Raw genomic sequence first — 21,016 nt, forward strand, 5'->3', positions numbered from 1 at the left:
TTCCGTGATTTTCCGATGCAAATATTTACCAGATACTTTCCTCGGGCAACCCTTGACCCGTTTTTTTTCTCCTGGAGAAAAAAATAAATTTTAAATTCCAAGAGAATTTGTCTGTGAGTAATTAAGGAACTAAAAATTAAATTATCCATACAATATTATTATAGTAAACTATTCCATATGGTTACTATGGTTATTGCATAAAGTGGTTTGTATCATAAATAAAATATTTTAATGATGAAGAAAATGTAAAAGTGGTTTTTAAAGAGGAAAACATAAGCAGACACGAATAATTGAATTGTAAAAGTAATTGCATACAGTAGTTTAAATCATAAAATATATATTATCTAATATTAAGAAGACTAACTGATTTTTAAAGTATTAAATAACCGCGTAACCCATATTAAAGTGCATATATTTAAAGATTGGATACTAAAATATATGTATACATAATTTTTAAATCGTCTCATATAGCAATTTGGTATGACTTTAACGTTCAGAGAATTTTCTACTGAAATTAATCTTCCTCATAATTCAGGCAACTAAAATTTCGCAATCACATTATGCATTCTGGAAAGACCCGTCGTCTGGGGTATACATTCTGCTAGACATTGTGCGAATTATGCATGGCACATTGCCAGATCTTAATGAATTCGCCATGCCACAGCGATTCTGAGCCATATAATCAGCGTCGCATTCACCCATTCATCTTTCTGCTTTCTCCGTGGCCTCAACCGAGTAACACAGTTCCCCCCAAAGTCTACCATCTACACCTCGGATACACATGCACAGATACTAATTATTATATTGTATCTCTTGTGGCTTTATGTAACAGGCAAAAACAAAGGCAGACGGAACCATTTAAATGATATTATATTTACATAAAAACAAAAAAAAAAACAACAAAAACAAGCGAAGAAAACAATTATGATTTCGTTTACAAAACGAGAAATGCCACTTGGCGGGTAAAAAGTACTTAACGGGGTTCGAACTGACATTGGAAATGGGTTCGGAATGGTTTGGATTGGATTGGTTTGGATTGGGTTTTTGGGAAGATGTGATGTGTCTTTCTGGTGGGTGCCACTTTTCGGCGTTTAATTTGTCAAGAGTTGCACTTGAAGCACGAGAAAGTAAATTGAGATAGATGTGAATCTTTAGGATGGCGGCGCCCTCAAGCAGATGGATGTGAAAAGTACGAGTATTTGAGCCAAAAGATGAAGATGAATCTGAGACCGTTGTAAAGTTGCGTTACACTCTGCATACGTTACATAACAGGCTTGACAGTATCGCCGTCCAGAGATCTAGTTAAAAACGTTAACAGAGGGATATTGCATTGAAAATGATTTCTTTTATTGTTGCTTCTGCGGCGAATCATAAGTAATAACGATAACGTAAGTTAACAACAATTAAATGTACATTTATATATATATACGAATTTAATAGTGTATATAGGTATAAGTATAGGTATATCTCCCTCGGCATGTTGTTGGCCATAAAGTCTCAACCGAAATCGCATTAAACTTGGGCCCATCTTCCAGCGGAGGCCATCGCAGCTAGTGGAGGTTAGTTGGGAGTAGTATAATTTATAAATACACAATACATTAACTATATATCTTCATATGCCCCGGTCAGCCTTGGGGGCCCATTAAAACTCCAGTTATTATTGTTCGTGGGTCGGGAGTGGAGTGCTTTTTGGGGGTAAAATATTTACAATTTTATGGTACTTTTAATTTTTATCTCTGGTTTGGCCGCGCAAAAAGAAGTTGAAAATCCGCACTTAGTCTACACCATTAAAAGGGTACTTTTCAGAGTTCGCTTTGTTTCAGAGGGACGGGGTTGCACTACAACACATAGGTACATACATATAGGTACATTTTTCGCTTCGGGCTTACCCAAAGGATTTTAAAAATTATTGTTCTAGCATAGGAACTGCCTTTGTCCTTTCAAGTTTTCCATTTTCAGTTTGTTCTGAATTTCTTTTCAGTTTTTCTTTTCGTATTTAGAGTGATTCCAGTTTGGGGTAAAGTGGAAACCATGTTGGAATTTTAAATGTGGGTATCATTTTACATTTTTTTACCATATCGTAAGTTATGAATAATGTTACAAATTCACAATTTTTTTCCGACACAACAAATTTGATTATTAAAAAATGTAACTTAAAACTAATAGCCGAGAATAGTTGGCTTACCAAAAATACATTTAATAATTGACTTATATAAAATCATAGAGCACTTCAAAGGTGATTATTAAAAATGTTATAACTCAAAATCTATTGAATCTATTAACAAGCTTTAATGGTAATAAAATGGCTTTAAATGGGTTCTTAACAAATTAAATAAGTTGTGAGAATGTTTAGCATTTGAAAGGAATGGTCCTTGATGTTGTTTTTATAAAAGGCCCCAGTTCTTGAAAGTGATTTTACAGAGTGTCCTTTTAAGCATTCCAAAATGGCACAAGCCAGTTCAAAGTGATTTCCACAAGAGTCCTTTGCCCCATCTATTTTCACGCACTTTGCTTTCGTTTCAATTGGATTTTAATCCTGTGACACTACTATCCCTTTTTTCGGACCCAAAAAAACATTTTCAATCGCAACATGGTTTCCCCCCCTGCCCCCAGTTTCCGTTTCCCTTGTCAATGTTGCTGCTGTTGTCGTCAGGTGTTCTCGGTTCAGATGGCTTAGTATCGTCCATAGTTGGGACCAAATCGTTGGGCTCCATCTCCCCCCAACTCATCCAGGGCACCCATGGCACTCAGCTTCTGCAGCCAGGCGGCATTTGAGTTGCCGTTGGACACGCGTGGATTGTTGATGTTGCTGTTGCTGTTGCTGTTGGTGGCCTCATTGTGCAGACGCAGCAGTGGGTGTTGCTGCTGTTGCTGTTGCTGCTGCTGCTGTGGGTCCTCATTGCTCAACTCCAAAATCTGCAAACGCAAGACGGGCAGAGAAAGATTTAAACTCCGAGCTGTTGTTATGGTTGTTATAATTATCGTATAGTTGCTGTTGTTAACACGACTCGGCCCCCCGCCGACTTGTGATGATGGGTTGTGAGCTATTTCAAAAATCTGTTGAAATCTTATTTATCCAACGTGGGAAGTTCGTCACAGAGTTTTACTTATCTTCTTTTTTTCGTTAATTTTAATTTTTGGCGCATCATTAAATCGAATGAACTTTATCTGTAACGACGAGGCTGCCTGCTTCTGTTGTTTGCATGGCTTAACCCATTGCGAACGAAGGGTTGAGATTTTTTGTAAAATTAAAATATCTTGGTTCATGATAAAATGTATATTTTAATGAAATTTTTAAACTTAAATTAAAGCCTAAGGCATTTGTTTAAATTTAAATAACAAAGAAATTGAATAAAAACATTTTACAGGATGTACTCCCAGAGAAAAGCCATTGTAAGTCCGCATATATATTCACTTTGAGTTAAATATTTTCGGTATTGACATAGCCCCGAGGGGTGTTTTATTTAAATCAAAGTGTGTTACACTTTCATTTTTATTTCTAAGTATGGAATAATTTAGTTTTAAAATAAAAAAAAAAATTCAATCTATATTAGCCTACTATATAAACCAATTAAATATGTTTATAATAACATTATCATGTTTTAAGTTTATTTTAGGTAAGTTTATATTTTGAAAAACAATATATTTTAATATTTAATTTTACTAGGGGTTTTTTTTTCTGGGTGTAATGATTAAGAACGCCCACTGAATAAATAATAATAAACTTTTACAAAACATATGGGATATATCAAAGAATTAATGTCAGAAGAATTTGAACACTAAAATGGCTTTACATTTTTCGTGTCCAATAAAAAACAGATAAATCCCATTTGAGACAGCATCGGAATCTGAAAAATTTGAAAAATCCATAGAGCCGGATTATGTGCCGCCCAAAATGGGTTAACCTGTCTCGAACTGTCTTAACTTGGCTGCCAACTTTTGGCTCCTCATCGCTGTTGCTGTGAGCTCTGATGAGCTGAAAATGTGTTAATGGGGGGTATTGTCGTGTAATTATCAGCCGCCAACCTCTTTTCTGGCTACCATGGTAATCCCCCCCCTCGGGAGCTGATCTTTTGTCTTCTGTTTTGGCGAACGGTGTTGATGATGTGTGAACAAACACAAACAACAGCAAATGAGGCGAAAAACCTAAAACAATTTCGCGCCAAGTAATTATTTTATTGCTAATTTTGAAAAAAAATAAAAAAAAACCAAAAGCCAAAAAGTGTTTTCTATTTTCGGACAGTTTGCAATATTTCCCTCCTTTCGCTTTCCTTGACTTAAATGCCATTAATGGTCGAAGTGTCTTTAGGGAAGTGATGATGACTCTGGAATGGTTATCGCATTGCATCTGGTTGACTTGGGGGGATGGATTTTCCAGGGTTGAGGGGTGGTGCCAGCTGGGTTTCATCTCCCTTCGTTTCATTAAGGCCTCTTTGGACAGTTTAATTTGAGAGTTGTCGTTAAGTGAAAAGTTATGTGATTTTGTTTGGCTCCCCTCTTCCTTTCCCAGCTATCTCTGTCTATTTTCGTGTATCGATCTCTTTTCCTCTTTTGACCAGGATTTGTTTTGCTTTGGCCGATTGGGAAAGGGAGTTGGCAGATACTTTATAAATAAACAGCTGCGTTTGGGTTGAGTTTTATACGAGAAGGAATCGCTGGGTGTTGAAGATGGGTTGTTTTGGGTTCGGCAATTTCTGCTTAGTGGAATGAGCCACTTGATGAGTGGTGGGATTTGTAGTCGAAGACATTTGTGGCAAGTGGATAAAGAATGTTGAAAATAATTGGCATCAATTGGACATAATGTTGTGAACGCTGAACTTCTGGCATCTTGAACATACTTCTTGAAGAATAACTTGTAGCCGGGCAAAATATGCGTAAAACTCAAATAATAAGTGTAAAAATGTAAAAAATAAAACATTTTTTTAAAATTTTGTGTTGTTAAGTTTGAAAGACAGCAATAAATTTAAACAATAAAAAACAAATCGATGGTTTCGCCCGTAAGGAAATTTAGTTAAACAAAATCTTACAACTTTTTCCTGAAAGCTGAAATTCAATTAAAACTCCACAAGTAGCTCAAATTCCTAATAAGTGTAAGAAGCTTAACAAATTTAATTTATTTAAGTTACTTTGTCATACCCATTTAAATTTGATTCTGACCGCATTAAATTGTCTGCCAAATGGATTACGTTTAAGACCCCCTCATCTCTTTATTAAATTAACATTGAATCAAAAGCTCAAGTTCATCCTTAAATTAGTTTGAAACCCCTAAAACAATTATAAAGTTTGCCCACGTAGCATTTTGCAACCCCTCAGGCGACACAATTATAATCCAATATATCTCTAATAAGTCAAGAGCATTATGAAATTGTCATTTTCCACATTCTATAACACAAATTGCTTCTGGGAATTCCTTCCAACTCCATTGTCATCTCGGGCTAAAAGGAAAAGGAGGTTCGAGGGGATGTCTCGTGTCATCCTGTTGACATCCATTCCTACAGAAGGCAGGCAATAAGCTAAAGACCAAGTTATGTTGTCTCATGTCTCTAATGCTTCTGTTGCTCTCAGCCTTTCAGCTTCTCAGGTTCAATGCATTATTGTGTGTCAAGTGTTTTCATTTCGCATTCTGCTTATGTTTCCCCCGACTCCTCGCTTGTCTTCAGAGTGACGTAGTCAAGTCAACCTTCATCAGCGGCAGTGCGACCACGTCACCGTCATTATTTGCTATTTGACATTTGATTTCCCTTTTCTTTTACTCGGCTCTATCTTTTTGCTGTGCTTTATTTTTTGTGCTCGCTTTTTTGTCCAAACATGGTCTGCTCTTGGTTTTTGGTCTTTGGTCTTTGTCTGCGCCGCACGTCAGCGACTTATCGATTTGCAGGGACCATGACTCAGAAAAGAGTCTGCAAAGGGGTTGAGAGCTACATTCAGGAAAAAAGTTTGACCTAGAATCCTAGACCGGAAATTTTCGATTTATCTTATCTTAATTTTATAATTTTGCACTTAATTAGTTGTAAGTGTAGTTGTTGTAAATCAAACACCTAGTATTACTAAATATAACAATATTTTAGTCGAAATGTTTAAACTGTTAATATCTTTGAGACGGTTAACTATTGCAAATACAAAAAAAAAAAGAATTGACTACAGATTTTGGGTATTCTTAACTAAAGAAAAATATAATAAATGTTTTTTCTTAAAATTATTATTTTCTTAAATTTTAACAGAAAAACAATTATGCTTTAATCTTTTGCATAAAAGATTTCAAAATTAAAATGAATGTAAATAGTTTGTTTTTTTTCCCCTAATATTTTCACATTTAATTTGCTTCCATTGAAAAAGTTTATTACCATATTTTATATGATTTGTTCCAGTGCAGAAATTGTTTGCTACAGATACTCAATTCGATGGTAGACAAACAGTTGCAGTTGAGCATTTTGTAGGCTGAAATTTTCGCAGACGTGCAGCTGCGTTGGATTTGTGCACATCCACAGGCAGTTAAGTGGGGCTTCCTCGCCGGATCCCCTCGTGACCCCCGATCCCCTGATTCCTACCCTCCTAGTTGAGCCGCATTTTTGTGTCTTGATTGCGAAAAAGAACAGGAAACTGTGCCGAAAAAAAAGGCACATTAAATAACAACAACTGCAGCGGTGGCGGCGAATCAAAAATTGTGCAAAAGATGAGGAGCCCGGCATGCAAGTGTTGGCCAAGTTGGCGATTGTAGCCGAGCAGGCTCCTCCATTAAAGGGGGTGGAGGAGAGGGGGTCAAAAAGAAGAAACGCTTGCGAAATATGTAAAAATATTTCTGAAATGGTTTGCAGACGCACAAGAAACCGCAGCGCCAGGAGATTGAAATAAGAAAGTGAAGGGGCGGGAAGGGAAGAGAAGAGGTGGTGCGGTTAGCAGGAATCTTCGGTGGAATCATTGGGGCTGAGGCCGTGGCCGAGGGACCTGTGTAACCTTATACCCGAGACGATGACGTAACCTCCATTCCATTCAATTCCACTCTACTCCGCTCCATAAGTGACCAAAAACAAAACACCAAAAAAACAAGAAAGCCAAAAGGTAGAAACGCACGAAAACAAAAACAAGTCGAAAATAAAACCTCAATAATTGGCGACATAATTGCAACTTAATACCACGCTTTGGCTCTCTTTTCATTTAGTTAATTATATTGACAGCGCACCAAAAATGCCAATGCACAAAATTCGACTAAAGATACTCATCGCACACTCACTCACATACACTGAAGAAATGCTCAATAATGGATCATTTTTACTTGGTGGAGATTCATTAAGGCGCTGATGACAAAATGTGAAATGATAACAGCATTATTCAACACTCCATTAATTATGGTAATAACCGTTTAAAAGTAATTATTTACACAATTCTTAATGAAGACATCTGGGCAATTAAATAAAGATAAGTTTTACAGAAAAAATATAAAACAGAAAATCAAATAATAATGTAGTTGAGTAAACAGAATTCATAATAAACATTTTTAAATTTTTATTAAAATAATAATACAAATATACCTGTGAAGAAAGTATTTTCAGAGAAAGTTAAGCCAAATTTGAAAATGGTATTTGATATTCAAGCTTTAGTACTATTAAACAAAAATGTTTTGCAAATGAATTAAATTGCAAATAAATTAATTTTAAAATACAAAACTATGCTTTTCGTCAATAAATGTATCGAAAATGTATCTTTAAGGTTAAATAGCATTCTAGTGATTCCAAATGCCCCTTTTGAATTTGTTACGTTTTGATAATGTTTAAACAATTAAAATTTAATTAATCCCCAATCAGAGCTTAGCCCACCATTTCGCCCAGTGTTGACTGGCTCACCTGCAACATCAGTTCACGCAACTTGTCCAAATCGTCGCCATGCGACCTTGTCGGCAGGTAACGGCCATCGACCAAATGCGGTGGGACGACCAGGAGCAGCACCGTCATCCAAACCAAGAGCCACCTGTGTCCACTTCCACTTCCTATCCCCTGACTCCCTGGCACTCTCATTGTGGTCCTGGTGGGGGGCGTTCTGGGGACTGCAGTTGAATGGGCGTGGCACCGGGACTGTAAAGAGAGAGGCAAGTGTGTGAACCCCTTGCAAAAGACGAAGACAATTGCAGGATGTGTAATTGGCATGCCAATGGTGATGGCTTTTGAGGTGGGGTCGCACTGGGAATAAAGGCAAACCAGAAATGCATCTCACAGACTCACAGATTGCAGGGAATTGAGTAACAGATAAATTATTTCTGTGGATTGGAGGAAATTTAACCATTGGGATTTCTATAAATGTGCTCATAAATCATGAAAGGATGCTTGTGCTTATCTCTCGGGAATCTATTATTGAGTTTCTTATGTCTGGTCTTGAGTATCCAGATCAATGTAACCTGTAATGCCAACTCTTAATTAATATTATTCCCAGTTGATTTTTTTTTAACTAATCAACAATTTGATTTAATTTTCCACAGAACATATTTATTTTATATCTTATCAGTACTTAAATCGTTTATTGCTTTTTACCCGAATTTATATTTAATACATTTGATCAAGATTACAAATTTGTTTTAAATAGCAAAAAGTTATATATGAAAACATATTTATTACACTATATAAAAGGTAAAGAATCTTTTATTTAAAACCTGTTTTTCCTTGAATACTTAAAATCGTTATTCCCCTTCCTAAAGATTCGCTTAACAAAAAAAAAAGGTTCTTTCATATCTCCCCTTAAAGGGGGCTTTCAAAAAAATTCAATTTATATTTAATTCGCGATTTCTTGGCTGAGCAATAATAAAACTGCAGCAGAGCCACTTTGGTTTGTTTACCCAATCGAAAGGGGATTACACAATGCTCGAAATTTATGATTATGACACTGACACTGAAACCAGAAGCGATGGCAACTGGTACATCTGCACCTGCAACCCGCTGTGACTCACAGTTTCTGTGTTGTTCGACGGAGTTTCGGAGTTGTCCTGCGTTGAGTGGGAGGATTCCGTATTAACAACGTCACGTAGCGAATGTGTTTTGTTCGGGAAAGTTGAGGAGACCCCGAGCGATGTTGTGAACTAGGATAACAATGTAAGTTTAAGCCAAGCTGCGTGCCGACATTTGTATTTATAGCCAAAATTGCGGCACTGGCCGAGATTTGGAGATGACGCCAGGACGCCGCCGTCGCTTTCCTCTCCGGCCCGGATATGCCGCCCTCTGAATGCGCTACGCCCCTATGGGGAATTCGAATTAGCCTTTGGTTTGTCCTGTCCTGTCTCCGAAGCCGAGCTCTTATTTCCCATTTCACATTTAGTGCGCGCGCAGCGTCGTGAAAAGCCAACGAAAGTATCAACAACAACATCCATATCATTGTCACCACACACTCGTTTACATGTGGCTGTGCCTGTGGCTGTGACTGTGTGCCATCGTGTTTGTGTGGCCTCGCATTTCTATTGTCCTGTTCTCGGGCGTCATCATCATAATACGTATACGCCCAGTACGCCCAGCTCTCGCAGCATCCCAAAACAGCAAGCTTCATCTGGCGAAATGGTTTCGCTCGGGCAACTTTCATGGTTAACTCGCTGCGGGTTTTTAGTGGGTTGCTCTTGTCATTGCGGTAATGGGTTCTTAGGCAGCAATGGGGCATGTTGAGAGTAACACTTATCACAAGAAATTTTTAGTATTTAGCTCCCAGCTTAACTTAATCAAATGAGATTTTTCCATTTAAAAATTTTAAAACACCCATATCACAAATGAGTAAAATTGGCAATTTCTATTAGGCATACATATATTCTTTGCATCTAAAAATTCAACCTTAAAGATCGCCTTTATTTAATTTTTTTGCTTCTTTTGGGATTTCGCATAAATGTTTATAAATTTTGGAACAAATATAAAATAAACATTATTATTATTGTTATTTAAGTTTATAATAATTATAGCTTGTAACGGAAAGATCTTGCAAAAGTTATTATTGATTTGACATCAAATGAGTTAGAGAATATTGATTTTTTGTCTTAGCTGTGTCATCTTAAATTTAAAAAATAATATTTTTAGATTTTAAGAACAGATTAGCTAATAAGTTTAAAGTGTAGTGTAAATTAGTGAAATGAATAGGTAATTTTTGAAAATATCGTATATGAAAATACCAATTACGTTTTAAATTAATTGTTCATTGTTTAGAATGTTAAAATGCTTTTGTTAGGCTTAGACTGCAGACAACAGGGTATCCCCAGACCGAGAACAAAATGATCTTACTTGAAGTTGTTGTTAGTGCTGTTGCCGCTGCGACTGCCGTCGTCATGGCTGCAATTGTTGACATTGCGGGCGTCAATAAATGCCCCAGTCCCCGGGGCTACGACTTTGGTTAACGTTAACTGGAGCCCAGCACTCAATTGTTATGGTCCTCCTTTCCGCTGCTGCTGGGATATGTGGCTGGATATCTGTGGTGTCGATGAAATGGACCCATTTGTATACCACGCACGACCGATAGACCGAAATTTTTGATATAGCGCAGTTTTGTGTAGCCATTGCTGTGATTGAATACGTGACGGGCATGGGAAGTGGGCCAGTTTCGGAGGGCAAGGGTTTTTATGACCTCGACTGGACGAGGAATACTAGTAGCAATATGCCCATTCATACACACACTCCGCACCCCTTCAGCTGCTGGTTAATTTATGACCCTTTGCATATAAACGCTTTATGAAATAGCTCCAAAATTGTATATGCTCATTGTGTTCTGGTTATATTATAAAAACCAAACCACAAGGAAAAAAAAATCAATTACTCAAAATATAAAATAAATAGGATATGAAATAATTCAGTCAATTTGTTTGCGGCGTTTCTTTGCGTTACCCTAGGTTGAAAGTTTTCGAAAAGCTCTTCATCGAGCTTTTTGGAATATGAAGTTGGTAGTTGCGACTTTGGTGTGATAGCGCTATGAAGCATCGGTGGTTCAGTGGTAGAATGCTCGCCTGCCACGCGGGCGGCCCGGGTTCGATTCCCGGCCGATGCAAATATAACTTTTTTTTATTTTTTAACTGATTTTATACAAGCTAAGCTATTACCTTTGTTGGTTTACTGTCTCAGTTAACTATAGCATTCCAATTTTAGCAACTTAATTGTCGAATTTGATCAAAAAGTCAATAATTGCTTTGGGGTTTCCCCTTAGGTCATATGGCAATCTAATAAATCATGTGATTTGACTGACTTTTCGACCTATACCTGTTTTATTATAAAGAGAATTATAACTTTTACCTAATCTAATATTATTAATTTTGTTTTCTGCATTAAAAGGAGTTTCAGTTTTTTTTAACTATTTCATTATTTTACATTTTGTCATTAAGCATAAGTTCTGTCTGTTATTTTTTTGTTCAAATAAATATATTTTATATTTTATATAAACTTTTGCCTTCCTCAGTAAACCATAAATATATGTCTGTTTTGGCGATGTTTCCACTTTAGGTAGGGTGTTTTAAATATGTAGGCCAATAAAATTTCAATTAAGAAAATTGTTAATTAGTTAAAGCTTTTAAAATGCTTTATTTGGTTTTAATTAATGTATTTCAAACTAGGTCACAACTACAGTATAAAACTAAGCGTTCGTCAATAAAAAGAAATTGATTTTTTCTTGTAAATAGTAAATTTAACCTAGAATGTTCACAAATATTTTAAAATCCAATCAAAAACACTATTGTACATCGTCAAATTGGTTTACCATATAATATATGTAATCACATGTTGTGTGTATGTGTTTCATGAGGGGTTCATGTCATAAATTGTTGATAGTCTAAGCTAGTACGCATATGCTAATTGAACTGTTAATATACAGTGTTCTGAAACATAAATTTCGTAAATTATATTTGCGTAGACTTTATTCACTTGAATCGTTTTACAATTACGTTTACAATTACATTTACCGTACAACAAAAAATGGAGGTTGAGAAATATCGCATGTTGATGGAGGAAGAAGGACGGAAAAGTTGAGAGATATACATATGGCTCGTATAAAACCTTAACTATATGTAGAATCGAACTTAATAAGAGCTACCGATTAGGTCTTACGTAAGGTACTACTTAACAACAACTAAAATACATTCAGTGGCATTCTACCTACAATTACTTGTCTCAATTACATTTATCAATTGTATATTTATTAATTGCTCAGAGTCAGGTGATCTAGGGATTACATCTACAGACACAGCACGAAGGAAACAGGAACCAATCCATAAAAATGCCCTTGCAATCGTTGTCGGGATCGTAGGCGAGCAAACGATGCCATTTGTACTTCTGCTCGCATCCACATTCACCCTCGCAACGGGGAGTTTGTGTATTGCTGTAATTAATTAAAAATTTAATTAGAAAAGTTAATAAACATGGATATAAGTCGATTCTGATTCAATTTTTATTTCATTAATAAGTTATAGGACTTATATATAAATCATATATAAATCTATAGAATTTGAATCAGGTCCAATTTATTTTCTTATTATATTATAGTACCAACCTGCACACCTCCTGATGAATGGCCTGTTCGAAATGTTGTGTATTCACAATGGCCCTGATTTTGCCCGCCGAATTCGATGCCCAATAGGGTGTGACAATTTCAATCTTCGACTCGCAGGCATCAAGTCTCCCAGTGCCCGAATTACCATTTCCGTTGCCCGGTGGTCTATTGGCGTTCGAGTTTCCATTGCCACTCCCTCCGGCCGCTCCGCCTCTATTTCGATTCCCTCCGGCAGCTTGGCGTTTTTTCCGGAGTTGACCGAAATAACTATCACCGGCTTCGACGGTTTCCCCAGCATTTGCAGCAAATGCTCCGGGCGGAATAAATATATCCGGTTCGTCGATAAAGCGACGCTTGCGCACCTTGGCTTGTTGTCGTCCTCCACCTCCTCCGCCGGGACCCTCCATGTTCATTTCAAAGTCTCCATACATCCGTCGCATCAAAGCCTTGTTGTCGTCTATGAATCGTTCGATTTTATCACTAAAATTTTATCAAAAAGTTGTATTACACAAATAATTTTAAATATTATAAAAGAAAGATACATAAATAACGAAAGTTTAAAATAACTTCGAATATATAATATATAATGCAATAAATTAATTAAAATATAATGCGATAAATTCGGATTTGATGGATCGAAGTTAATAAATCAACGGCTCCACATGTATGCCATAAAAAGCCTTTTTATAATCATGATATAAATAAACAAATATGTAGTATATCCCAAAATGAGTTCTTCCGCCAAAATGCTTTGCCAAACCAAGTGATTCATCAGAGAGATTGATCTTGAAAATCAATTATCATTTGGAAAATTAATAAAGCAAAAATTAAGTAAATTAAAGTTGATAATATAAGGTCAGTGATAAATATAAATATGTATGAGTTGAGTTTTCGGAAAAATGGTTTAACTAGTTTAAAATATATCTATTTAGCTCAAAGTGTTAGGGCTTGATGTTAATGAACTTTAGAATAGCTTCAACACTAAAATTCACACTTTTTCGACTCATGTTGAAATTCAAAGTAATTTTACGTGCCTATGCTAATGAGAACCGTTAACCATGTCACTTTAGAACGGTCAGCCGGATTAAATGTGATTCAGATCAGATTTTTGGCGAAGAAGTCAGGCAAAAGAAAACCACAGAAATGCAAACATCCTTGAGTTAATCAGGGGAATGTGGTTATAATTAAAGTTTTAAGGGGGCTTCAAGGGAAATGCCATTTCCATTTGGAATTTCCCATACCCCAAATATGGAGAACAATAGTTACTTACATGGGATAGCTGTTGCCGGCCGTCGGACAGAACAGCTGATGGTATCGCTTGATGCATGGCACTCCCTTGATGACATCGCCCCGCACATCCAATCCCAAAGCCACCGACAAAGCCGTCCACCAGATCTAAATTGGTCAGAGAGATATATAGTATGTTCGAGCGATAAGTATTTAGCATTGAAGTAGGCAATTGAGTTTCGGCGGAGTACTGAGACTCAGATTGATCCGGCGACCATAACAAATTATGGCCGGGGTGTGAAAATGACTCAAGTAAGTCATAAACATAAAAGTTCGTTTTATATTCGAAAATAAGGGGACTGATGGTTGTTGTTCGTCAGGCGGGGAGTGAAGTATAGAGTTGGATTTTGGGATTAAGCTTCCTCGAGTCGACATGCGCCGATTTTCAAAATCAATCTCTCTCTTCTTTCGTCGTCATCAACATCATCACACCTCTTAATGAAACGAACTCGCACGACCTTCGTGCGCAAAAAACCAAAAAAAAAAAAAAGGAAAATAAAACCGAAATGAAACACAAAATCGTCAAAGTTATTTCCGCAAATGAACAAACTCGATCGATATCGAGAGTACACTGCAGGAAAACGGGAAAACTAGAACCAATAATCAATTTATGTGCTTAGGTTGTTCAGACTTTAATTTAGATAAATCTTTTACGTTTTTGTTTGTTATTGTAATACTACTTGTACATCGGTCACACCCGTTTAAAATAAATTGATATTAAATAAATGTTTGCAAATATTATTGGGTGATTCATGCGGATTTATATTTTAAGAATAAGGCACACATACCACAGAATGTGAGTTACAATCGTTTTAACAAAATCCCATTTAGGTAAATTCGAATTTGGTAAGCAAAATTAGAAAATTGTATTATAAAATCGTGTTTTAAAATATATTTAAATTTGTTGGTATTGTTTACGTTATTCTATTTCTTTAAATCAATTTCTTATTAATTTCTTGAGCCCTAATTTCGATTGTGGACTGTGTTTTCTTCAGTGTGACAATTAAAGTGCGCGCGTGCTCAGAACCTCGTACTGCCCACATATCTCTTTTCGATCCGCCAGACCACACTTACCGGAATCTGTAGGAACGATCCGTTGTTGAGTTTCGGATAGGAGAAGAGCGGCACCACCGGCACCGTGCCGTTCTTCAAGTAGATCGGTCCCTGGATGGGCGTCACCGTGGGCATCTGATTGTTATTCGCTTTATCTGTGAACGGAATGTAAATGGAGTCGAAAATGAAGTGGAAATTGAAATTGAAATTGGAGTGCTTTTAAATGGCTGCTGTTTCTGCGGTGATTCATGGCAAGGACGGGCGAATTGTCGTATCCGATCCGTGGCCGTTGTCACTGCATTAATCAGCCCGGTTAAACCCAAAAAGAGGTGCCATTGCAACTGCAAGTGCATTCGGTGTCTGCATACAAATCGCAATGCAGTTGACACTTGCATGTATAAATTTCATGTCTGCTTGGCATTTGTAATTCCCAGATCCGGATCTGGGCGCAGACAGAAACTTTCCCTTTTATAGTCATGCTGCAGGATGCAAAACGAGTTGGAGAATGCGAAAAAAAGGGAGCACACGGAGCAAAAATATATTTCCTATCAATTTCGTTTCGATTTATGTCTAAAACTATGAAAAGGGGAAAGGTCTTTAATCCAATTTTGAATTCAAGAATACTTCGGATAAGTGTAACTAAATAAACATTAAATAGGTAAGCATTGATGTATTACTACTAATATTCAAAATTGTATTGTCTACATTATCTGTAAAACTTTTCTTTTTGTAGAAATTTGAGACAAAAGTTTGAAAACATAATATTTTTTAAGCATGTTTCAAAAAATGGTTTTTAAATTGTTCTTTAAATGAGCTAAGCTTAATTATTCAATGATACTTAACAAAATGATAAAAGACGAAATCTGCATTGTATATTTTGTTAGATGTCAAGAATATTAGTGTTCTAAGTGAGGGCTTACAACGTTATTCTTAAATTTTTTCCTACTACTTCTATAAAATTTACAGTATAATACATAAATCTAAATTCTAATTCTTTTTATCCAATCGATTTAGCGGGTTAGGCTGTTCAAATAAGTATATTATGCTTCTGTATAGGATATGCATTCGTATATTGTAATATTTGATCCCAAAGTTTATTGCTAATCTTTTTCTCACTGTGCATCGAAATCATGTCACTTTCAGCTAATGAGAAATTCCTTGCCATGTTGTGAAATAGATTCTTTGTTTCTGTGCACTGATCTTTGGTTGAGATCTCTTCTTTAATGATGCTTTTTTTTTGCCTGCACAAAGGTGAAAACCCAGTGTTGAGTACTTGAGTGCCGAGACAAAAAGCAACCCAAACTAGTATCTGAGTTTGGGTCTTGCGTGCGCACGTCTTCATATGAGAGCTGGTTCATGAGCCCAGCCCCCTTGCCCCTCAATTGGGGGGAGATTGAAACGCGACTTCTTGCATAATAGCCCCGTAACCGAGTTGAGTACTTGAAGTCTGAAGTCTGAAGTCTGGCAGGTTGCTGGCTGGCTAATGCCTCGACAACTCACAGATTGAAATGGAGTGGCAGAAACAAAGAGGCGCCACAAGCTAGGCCGAAAGTGAAACATCCAAAATAAAAAAGTGAAGCGCCGCTGACAGTTTTTCATGAGGACAACAAGGGCAGCAGATACAGATACAGATACAGATACAGATACAAGTAGACTTACAGATACGGCTATACTCGAGCCGTTAGATACTGATACCCAGATACAGATACAGATACACCCCGGCACAACATAAATCGTGATGCGTGCCAGCCTGTTAGTTGCTATAAAAGTCAAACACTGGCCATTACTGTCTTAAAAGTGACCTTGCCGATCGGTTTGTAGACCTTTGACCTTGTCGCCGCCGCCGCTTGCTGCTTGTGCGCTTGTTTACCCCACAAGTTTGTTATTTTGTTATAGTTGCTTCGCGATCATCTTGTGCAGAAGTTGCTCTCAATTGGAAAGATACACAAAAACAAGTAGCAGGCGAAACCGCAGAAATTAACATGACTTTCAGCGCCCGTCTTTCGGATCGTGTGCAGACGTGGGACTCCTCTCCGCTTATCATCTCCAAATCTACATGCTCCAAATTCACACTACACTTATTTCGGACACAAAAGCAAACAAATTGAACCACCAACATTTGTTTTTATTTGTTAATTGTTCAGATTGCCATCGCATTGAATCAGGAAACACTCGAAATGGAATGTACTCGGAGGAGTGATACAAGCAAATCTCGGGAATTTCTTTCTGGTAAATGAGGAAGTGAGTCGTACTCTTCAACTGAAGTTCTATAAAGCTCATTCTTGTTTAAATGTTTGTTGTGCAATTTATTACGCAATTAAATACATTTAATTAGGTGTTATATTAATCACTTTTTGACGAGGGGTAGTTTAAATAAGATATACTTTAATTACAATGCCATTCCATTTACCATTAATACTAATAAAGTTTTTTTGTTATTCAAATTTTAGGGCATTTCTAGCCTTTGTATTTGTAAAGTTACCAGGAAATTTTTAAAAATTAAATTTTTTTGGGTATTTTTATAAATGCAATGTGAACTCTATTTGTTCATTAATATTATAATGATATAAATATTTTTATACTATGTCATAAATGTTATTAGAATAAATAGTATTTAAGTCTTTTGACATCGAATAATCAAAGGTAACAATAGTTCTAGATCTATTGTAATATGTTAAACTTGGCCTTTGGAAAAAGATTATAGATCCCCTAAGACACATTATTTTGCTACCATAATTAAATTCCGCATTCTGGTTTGTCATGGGAACACTCACCCTTCTCTTGTCCCTCGTAGTACTGTCCGTCCTCCTCTCCGTCCTCCTCCTCGTCCTCCTCGCCCTCCTCCACGTCATAGTCGAGGACGGCGTGCACCTGCGTCCTGGATCCCTGTCCAGCCTGAACCCTTGTGAAGCCCGGTGCTCGTTCCGGGTAGTTATCAGGCGGAGCCACTCCGTAGGTCTGGGCAGGTTGAGCCTCCGGCTTGGCCTGCCTGGACCTTTGAGGCGGTGCTGCAGGTGGTGGTGGCTGTTGCTGCTGCGATGGCGGTGGTTGTTGCGGCTGTGGTTGCTGCTGCTGCTGCGGCTGCTGCTGCGATGGAACCTGCTGCTGCTGCCTGCTGCCAAAACTGGTAATACTAAAGCTGCCGCTGTTCTTAGTAAAAGTGGCACTGGCACTGCCATGGGCATTGAAATATTGCTTCTGTTGCTGCTGCTGCTGCTGTTGCTGCGGTTGGGCTTGCTGTCCGGGGTATCGAGTGTAAGAGCCCTCCGCCGGACCCCGGACACCACTCGCATGAGTCTGTGTCAGCTGGATGGAACTTTGGCCCGTGGTGCTGCTCGACCTCGAACTGGAGCTCTGAAAGGACACGCTGTTCTCATGATGATCCTGCTGCTGCTGCTGTTGCTGCTGCTGCTGCTGGATGTGGTAAACCGAATTCCGTACTGCATTCGGCGCTGTTGGCGGCAAATAGGCATTACTCTGCTTGCGACGCCCAGCTGTATTTTGATATTGATAGCCTCCCGATTGCGGGGGCCCATAGGGATTGTTTTTGAAGTATTCCGGGTCGGCAGTCGCCTCCGCCGGAGACTGTTGCTGATGGTCGGCCGGAGAGTAGAGGAGGTTGTTGGTGTTGCTGGCCAACTGGTGGATAGGATGCAAGGGGGCCAGGGTGACTCCCCACGGCTGGCCGAGGGCGCCGAATGGCAGCGAGAAATTCGTCAGAGCCATTAGAGCAAGTGTGAAATATGCTGGCGCTCTCAATGCGCAAACGAAAGACTTAGGCCACGAACTTGATCCGGCCGCGCATGCGACATCATCTAGAACAGATCAGTGCACGGAAATTGATGGCGTGCGCTCTCGAAATCGATTTATGCAAAAATAACAAATCAGTCAGATCAGATCAGCTCTCCCACTTCCCACCCCTGGCAACAATGGCTAGCACACACTGGCAAACACAGAATAACAACACACACACACACTCACTTCGATTGGCGGGCTATGTCGTATGTATATATATTGAGGTATGTGCAAACGATGTTGTTGTTATTAAATAACTTAAGCGCGATTTTTAGCTACGATGCCCGGTCCGCGTGTGTGCTAAAAAACCATTCACGACAAGCTGACAATCGAGACTGAGCCGTTCTCGTCGTGCGCGCCTTAAAAAAAAACTTAATGGGTGGAAAATGTTTCAACTCTCGAAATCTCAAAATCTCCAACTCGAAACATTGCGCTCAGCTCCCTCAATCTCTGAATCTGGCTAAGAGCGGACGCTCGACGAACTGAGCTGCGTTTTTATCTTTCGTTTTTCGGTTTTTTTGCTGAATGGCAAATCGAAAAATAAAACAAAACCGGAAAGTAATCAATACACAGTAAATCGAACTGCAAATGCCCTTAGTAATTGGGATTTAAATATAGTTACCGACAGTTTTTAAAACGTTTTTTTGAGAAGTTTGTGACTAGATAGACTGTAGTTTTTATTTAATTTAATGCTTTTATAAGAAAAGCGTAAAGTTTTACTCTTATGTTTTAAGTTAGTTAGTTAAAGCAACATTTATACCGATTTTTGTATGTCTTTTGAGAAAAACGACTTCAGGCAAGTAAATCTAAAAATTTAAAAAATAAACTAATCCTGTTCTACAAGAATTACGAAATTGTTAAACATGGAATGTAAAGTAGTCAGAACAACAATCATTAGAATGTGTTCGTTTACTAGATGATGAATAGATTAACCTCATAAAATAAACACATTTTTTTATGATACCCATTGGAGAGATTTTATATAGCGAACATAAATTTGTTGACAGTTGCCGCACATATTAATTCAGGTCTTTTATTATTTTTGCATTAATGTTTTGATTAAGGACAGGGGTTTTAGTCTTATGGCATAGTTAAAAGCTGGTTTGATACATTTTAAAAACCTTTTATATTAGTTAATGTGATAAAATTCTTTTAAAGTTGGTTAATTAAAATATAATTTAAGATACCTTAATTTAAGATGGTGTTCGGCTGTATTAAAGATTTAAGAGTAAACACTTTCATGAAATTGTGAAATAAATCCAGAATGTGATTAATTAGTAACTTATTAAATTAGTAATTTGAATATACCTTTCCTATACCTTAACCGAGGGAATCTTCTTCGGCAAGTGCCGACGGCATCCCTCAAAGTGGGATTAGGTTAATGTTAATGAGAACCTCAGCTTTTGCTGGAATTTGTGACCTAGGTCAATGCCTGGATTGGATGCGTCGAATGGCCGTTCGACTCATCATCAGCGGCTGATATACATTTTTAGTGGCGTTTTGCCGAGAAACGCATATTAATCACAGTAACCAAACCGAAATCGACGTCTGCGCTGTTTTATTTCACATCGAAGGCAATGAAAAGCAAAAGTATATTTAAAGTGGGCTTTCAAAACTGGTTGTGAAGAGCATCGAGCGTCGAGTCGTTACACACATGACTGCTGGCCTAAGAGAGTGGATAATGGGTGACCCTCTCTCTTAGCCAGGCTTAAACCGTGTCTAGGCCCTGTAACAGGCGCGGTCAGCGGGGTTATATGGCGGTAGTCTGAAGTATGTCGAGTGCATCGGGCGATGAGCAAATGGATGATGGCGATGATGTTATGAATGAATGACTCGATGTTTATCAACTAATCGATGGAGGCGTAGACCTGTCTACGTCATAATTTTCTCGGTTCAATGCGTCCACTTTGCATATTAGCACCTCTCGAACTGGAGCTCCCCACCTATCGCTAGCCGGAAACGGATGCAACTAATGGGTGGAGCAGCCTCCGCGTGCTACGATCTTATCTTTGGCATGATTTTTTCTGGGAAAAACGCCCTTTAATGGTGTCTCCTGTTTGATGGATGAATCAATTCCGAGTGGGGAATTTTTTCTGATTGGGGATATGCATTACTGGCATTGACTGGCCTGTGGGTGATTCTTTTGCCCAGATCCCCTTTTCAGGGTCACCAGCGGTGTCTTGAGCCACTTTTCCTTTTTTCGCATTCTTACATGCAAATAAGTCACTTTAAGTGTAACACTTGGGTTTGGCCAGCTGTCTGCACAATCACTGAGAGAAAATATTGGCATAAAAAAAAAAACAAAATAATAAGGAAATTGTTTCAGTAACTGTAAGAGAGTGTAGCGCAAGCAAATTCGAATGGAATTCAATAATGAAAATATATATTTTTA

The 21,016-nt window shown here is 37.8% G+C and overlaps 3 protein-coding genes and 1 non-coding gene across 5 annotated transcripts in view; 2 read left to right on the forward strand and 2 right to left on the reverse strand.

Annotated features, from left to right (window-relative positions):
• Nucleotides 1-21,016, forward strand: part of LOC128263435 (protein phosphatase 1L) — a 99,434-nt gene that overhangs the window by 46,184 nt on the left and 32,234 nt on the right. The gene's annotated exons all lie outside the window — the stretch shown is intronic.
• On the reverse strand, nt 1,326-9,147 carry LOC128263448 (uncharacterized). Its single transcript, XM_052998501.1, has 3 exons — nt 8,936-9,147; nt 7,842-8,069; nt 1,326-2,916 (listed from the first exon to the last, which is right to left on the reverse strand). The coding sequence occupies exons 2-3, from the start codon at nt 8,010-8,012 to the stop codon at nt 2,674-2,676; spliced, it is 414 nt and encodes a 137-aa protein (XP_052854461.1). The 5' UTR covers nt 8,013-8,069; nt 8,936-9,147; the 3' UTR covers nt 1,326-2,673.
• On the forward strand, nt 10,928-10,998 carry Trnag-gcc (transfer RNA glycine (anticodon GCC)). The gene has a single exon. It is a non-coding gene; the product is annotated as a tRNA-Gly (tRNA).
• On the reverse strand, nt 11,840-19,121 carry LOC128263434 (protein spaetzle 3). The gene is made up of 5 exons (XM_052998480.1): nt 17,604-19,121; nt 14,851-14,984; nt 13,760-13,884; nt 12,490-12,969; nt 11,840-12,318 (listed from the first exon to the last, which is right to left on the reverse strand). The coding sequence occupies exons 1-5, from the start codon at nt 18,553-18,555 to the stop codon at nt 12,162-12,164; spliced, it is 1,848 nt and encodes a 615-aa protein (XP_052854440.1). The 5' UTR covers nt 18,556-19,121; the 3' UTR covers nt 11,840-12,161.

Source organism: Drosophila gunungcola, unplaced genomic scaffold (assembly GCF_025200985.1).
Source record: "Drosophila gunungcola strain Sukarami unplaced genomic scaffold, Dgunungcola_SK_2 000001F, whole genome shotgun sequence".
In the NCBI taxonomy this organism is placed as follows: domain Eukaryota; kingdom Metazoa; phylum Arthropoda; class Insecta; order Diptera; family Drosophilidae; genus Drosophila; species Drosophila gunungcola.

What these genes read in the sequence shown, in the direction of transcription:
- LOC128263448 (XM_052998501.1), bottom strand. Translation starts at nt 8,012, where the DNA reads ATGAGAGTGCCAGGGAGTCAGGGGATAGGAAGTGGAAGTGGACACAGG. An exon ending in TGCGTGAACTGATGTTGCAG is followed by an intron (nt 2,917 to 7,841) that starts GTGAGCCAGTCA and finishes TTGCGTTTGCAG; the next exon opens with ATTTTGGAGTTGAGCAATGA.
- LOC128263434 (XM_052998480.1), bottom strand. Translation starts at nt 18,555, where the DNA reads ATGGCTCTGACGAATTTCTCGCTGCCATTCGGCGCCCTCGGCCAGCCG. An exon ending in CTACGAGGGACAAGAGAAGG is followed by an intron (nt 14,985 to 17,603) that starts GTGAGTGTTCCC and finishes TTCCGTTCACAG; the next exon opens with ATAAAGCGAATAACAATCAG. An exon ending in GATCGTTCCTACAGATTCCG is followed by an intron (nt 13,885 to 14,850) that starts GTAAGTGTGGTC and finishes TGACCAATTTAG; the next exon opens with ATCTGGTGGACGGCTTTGTC.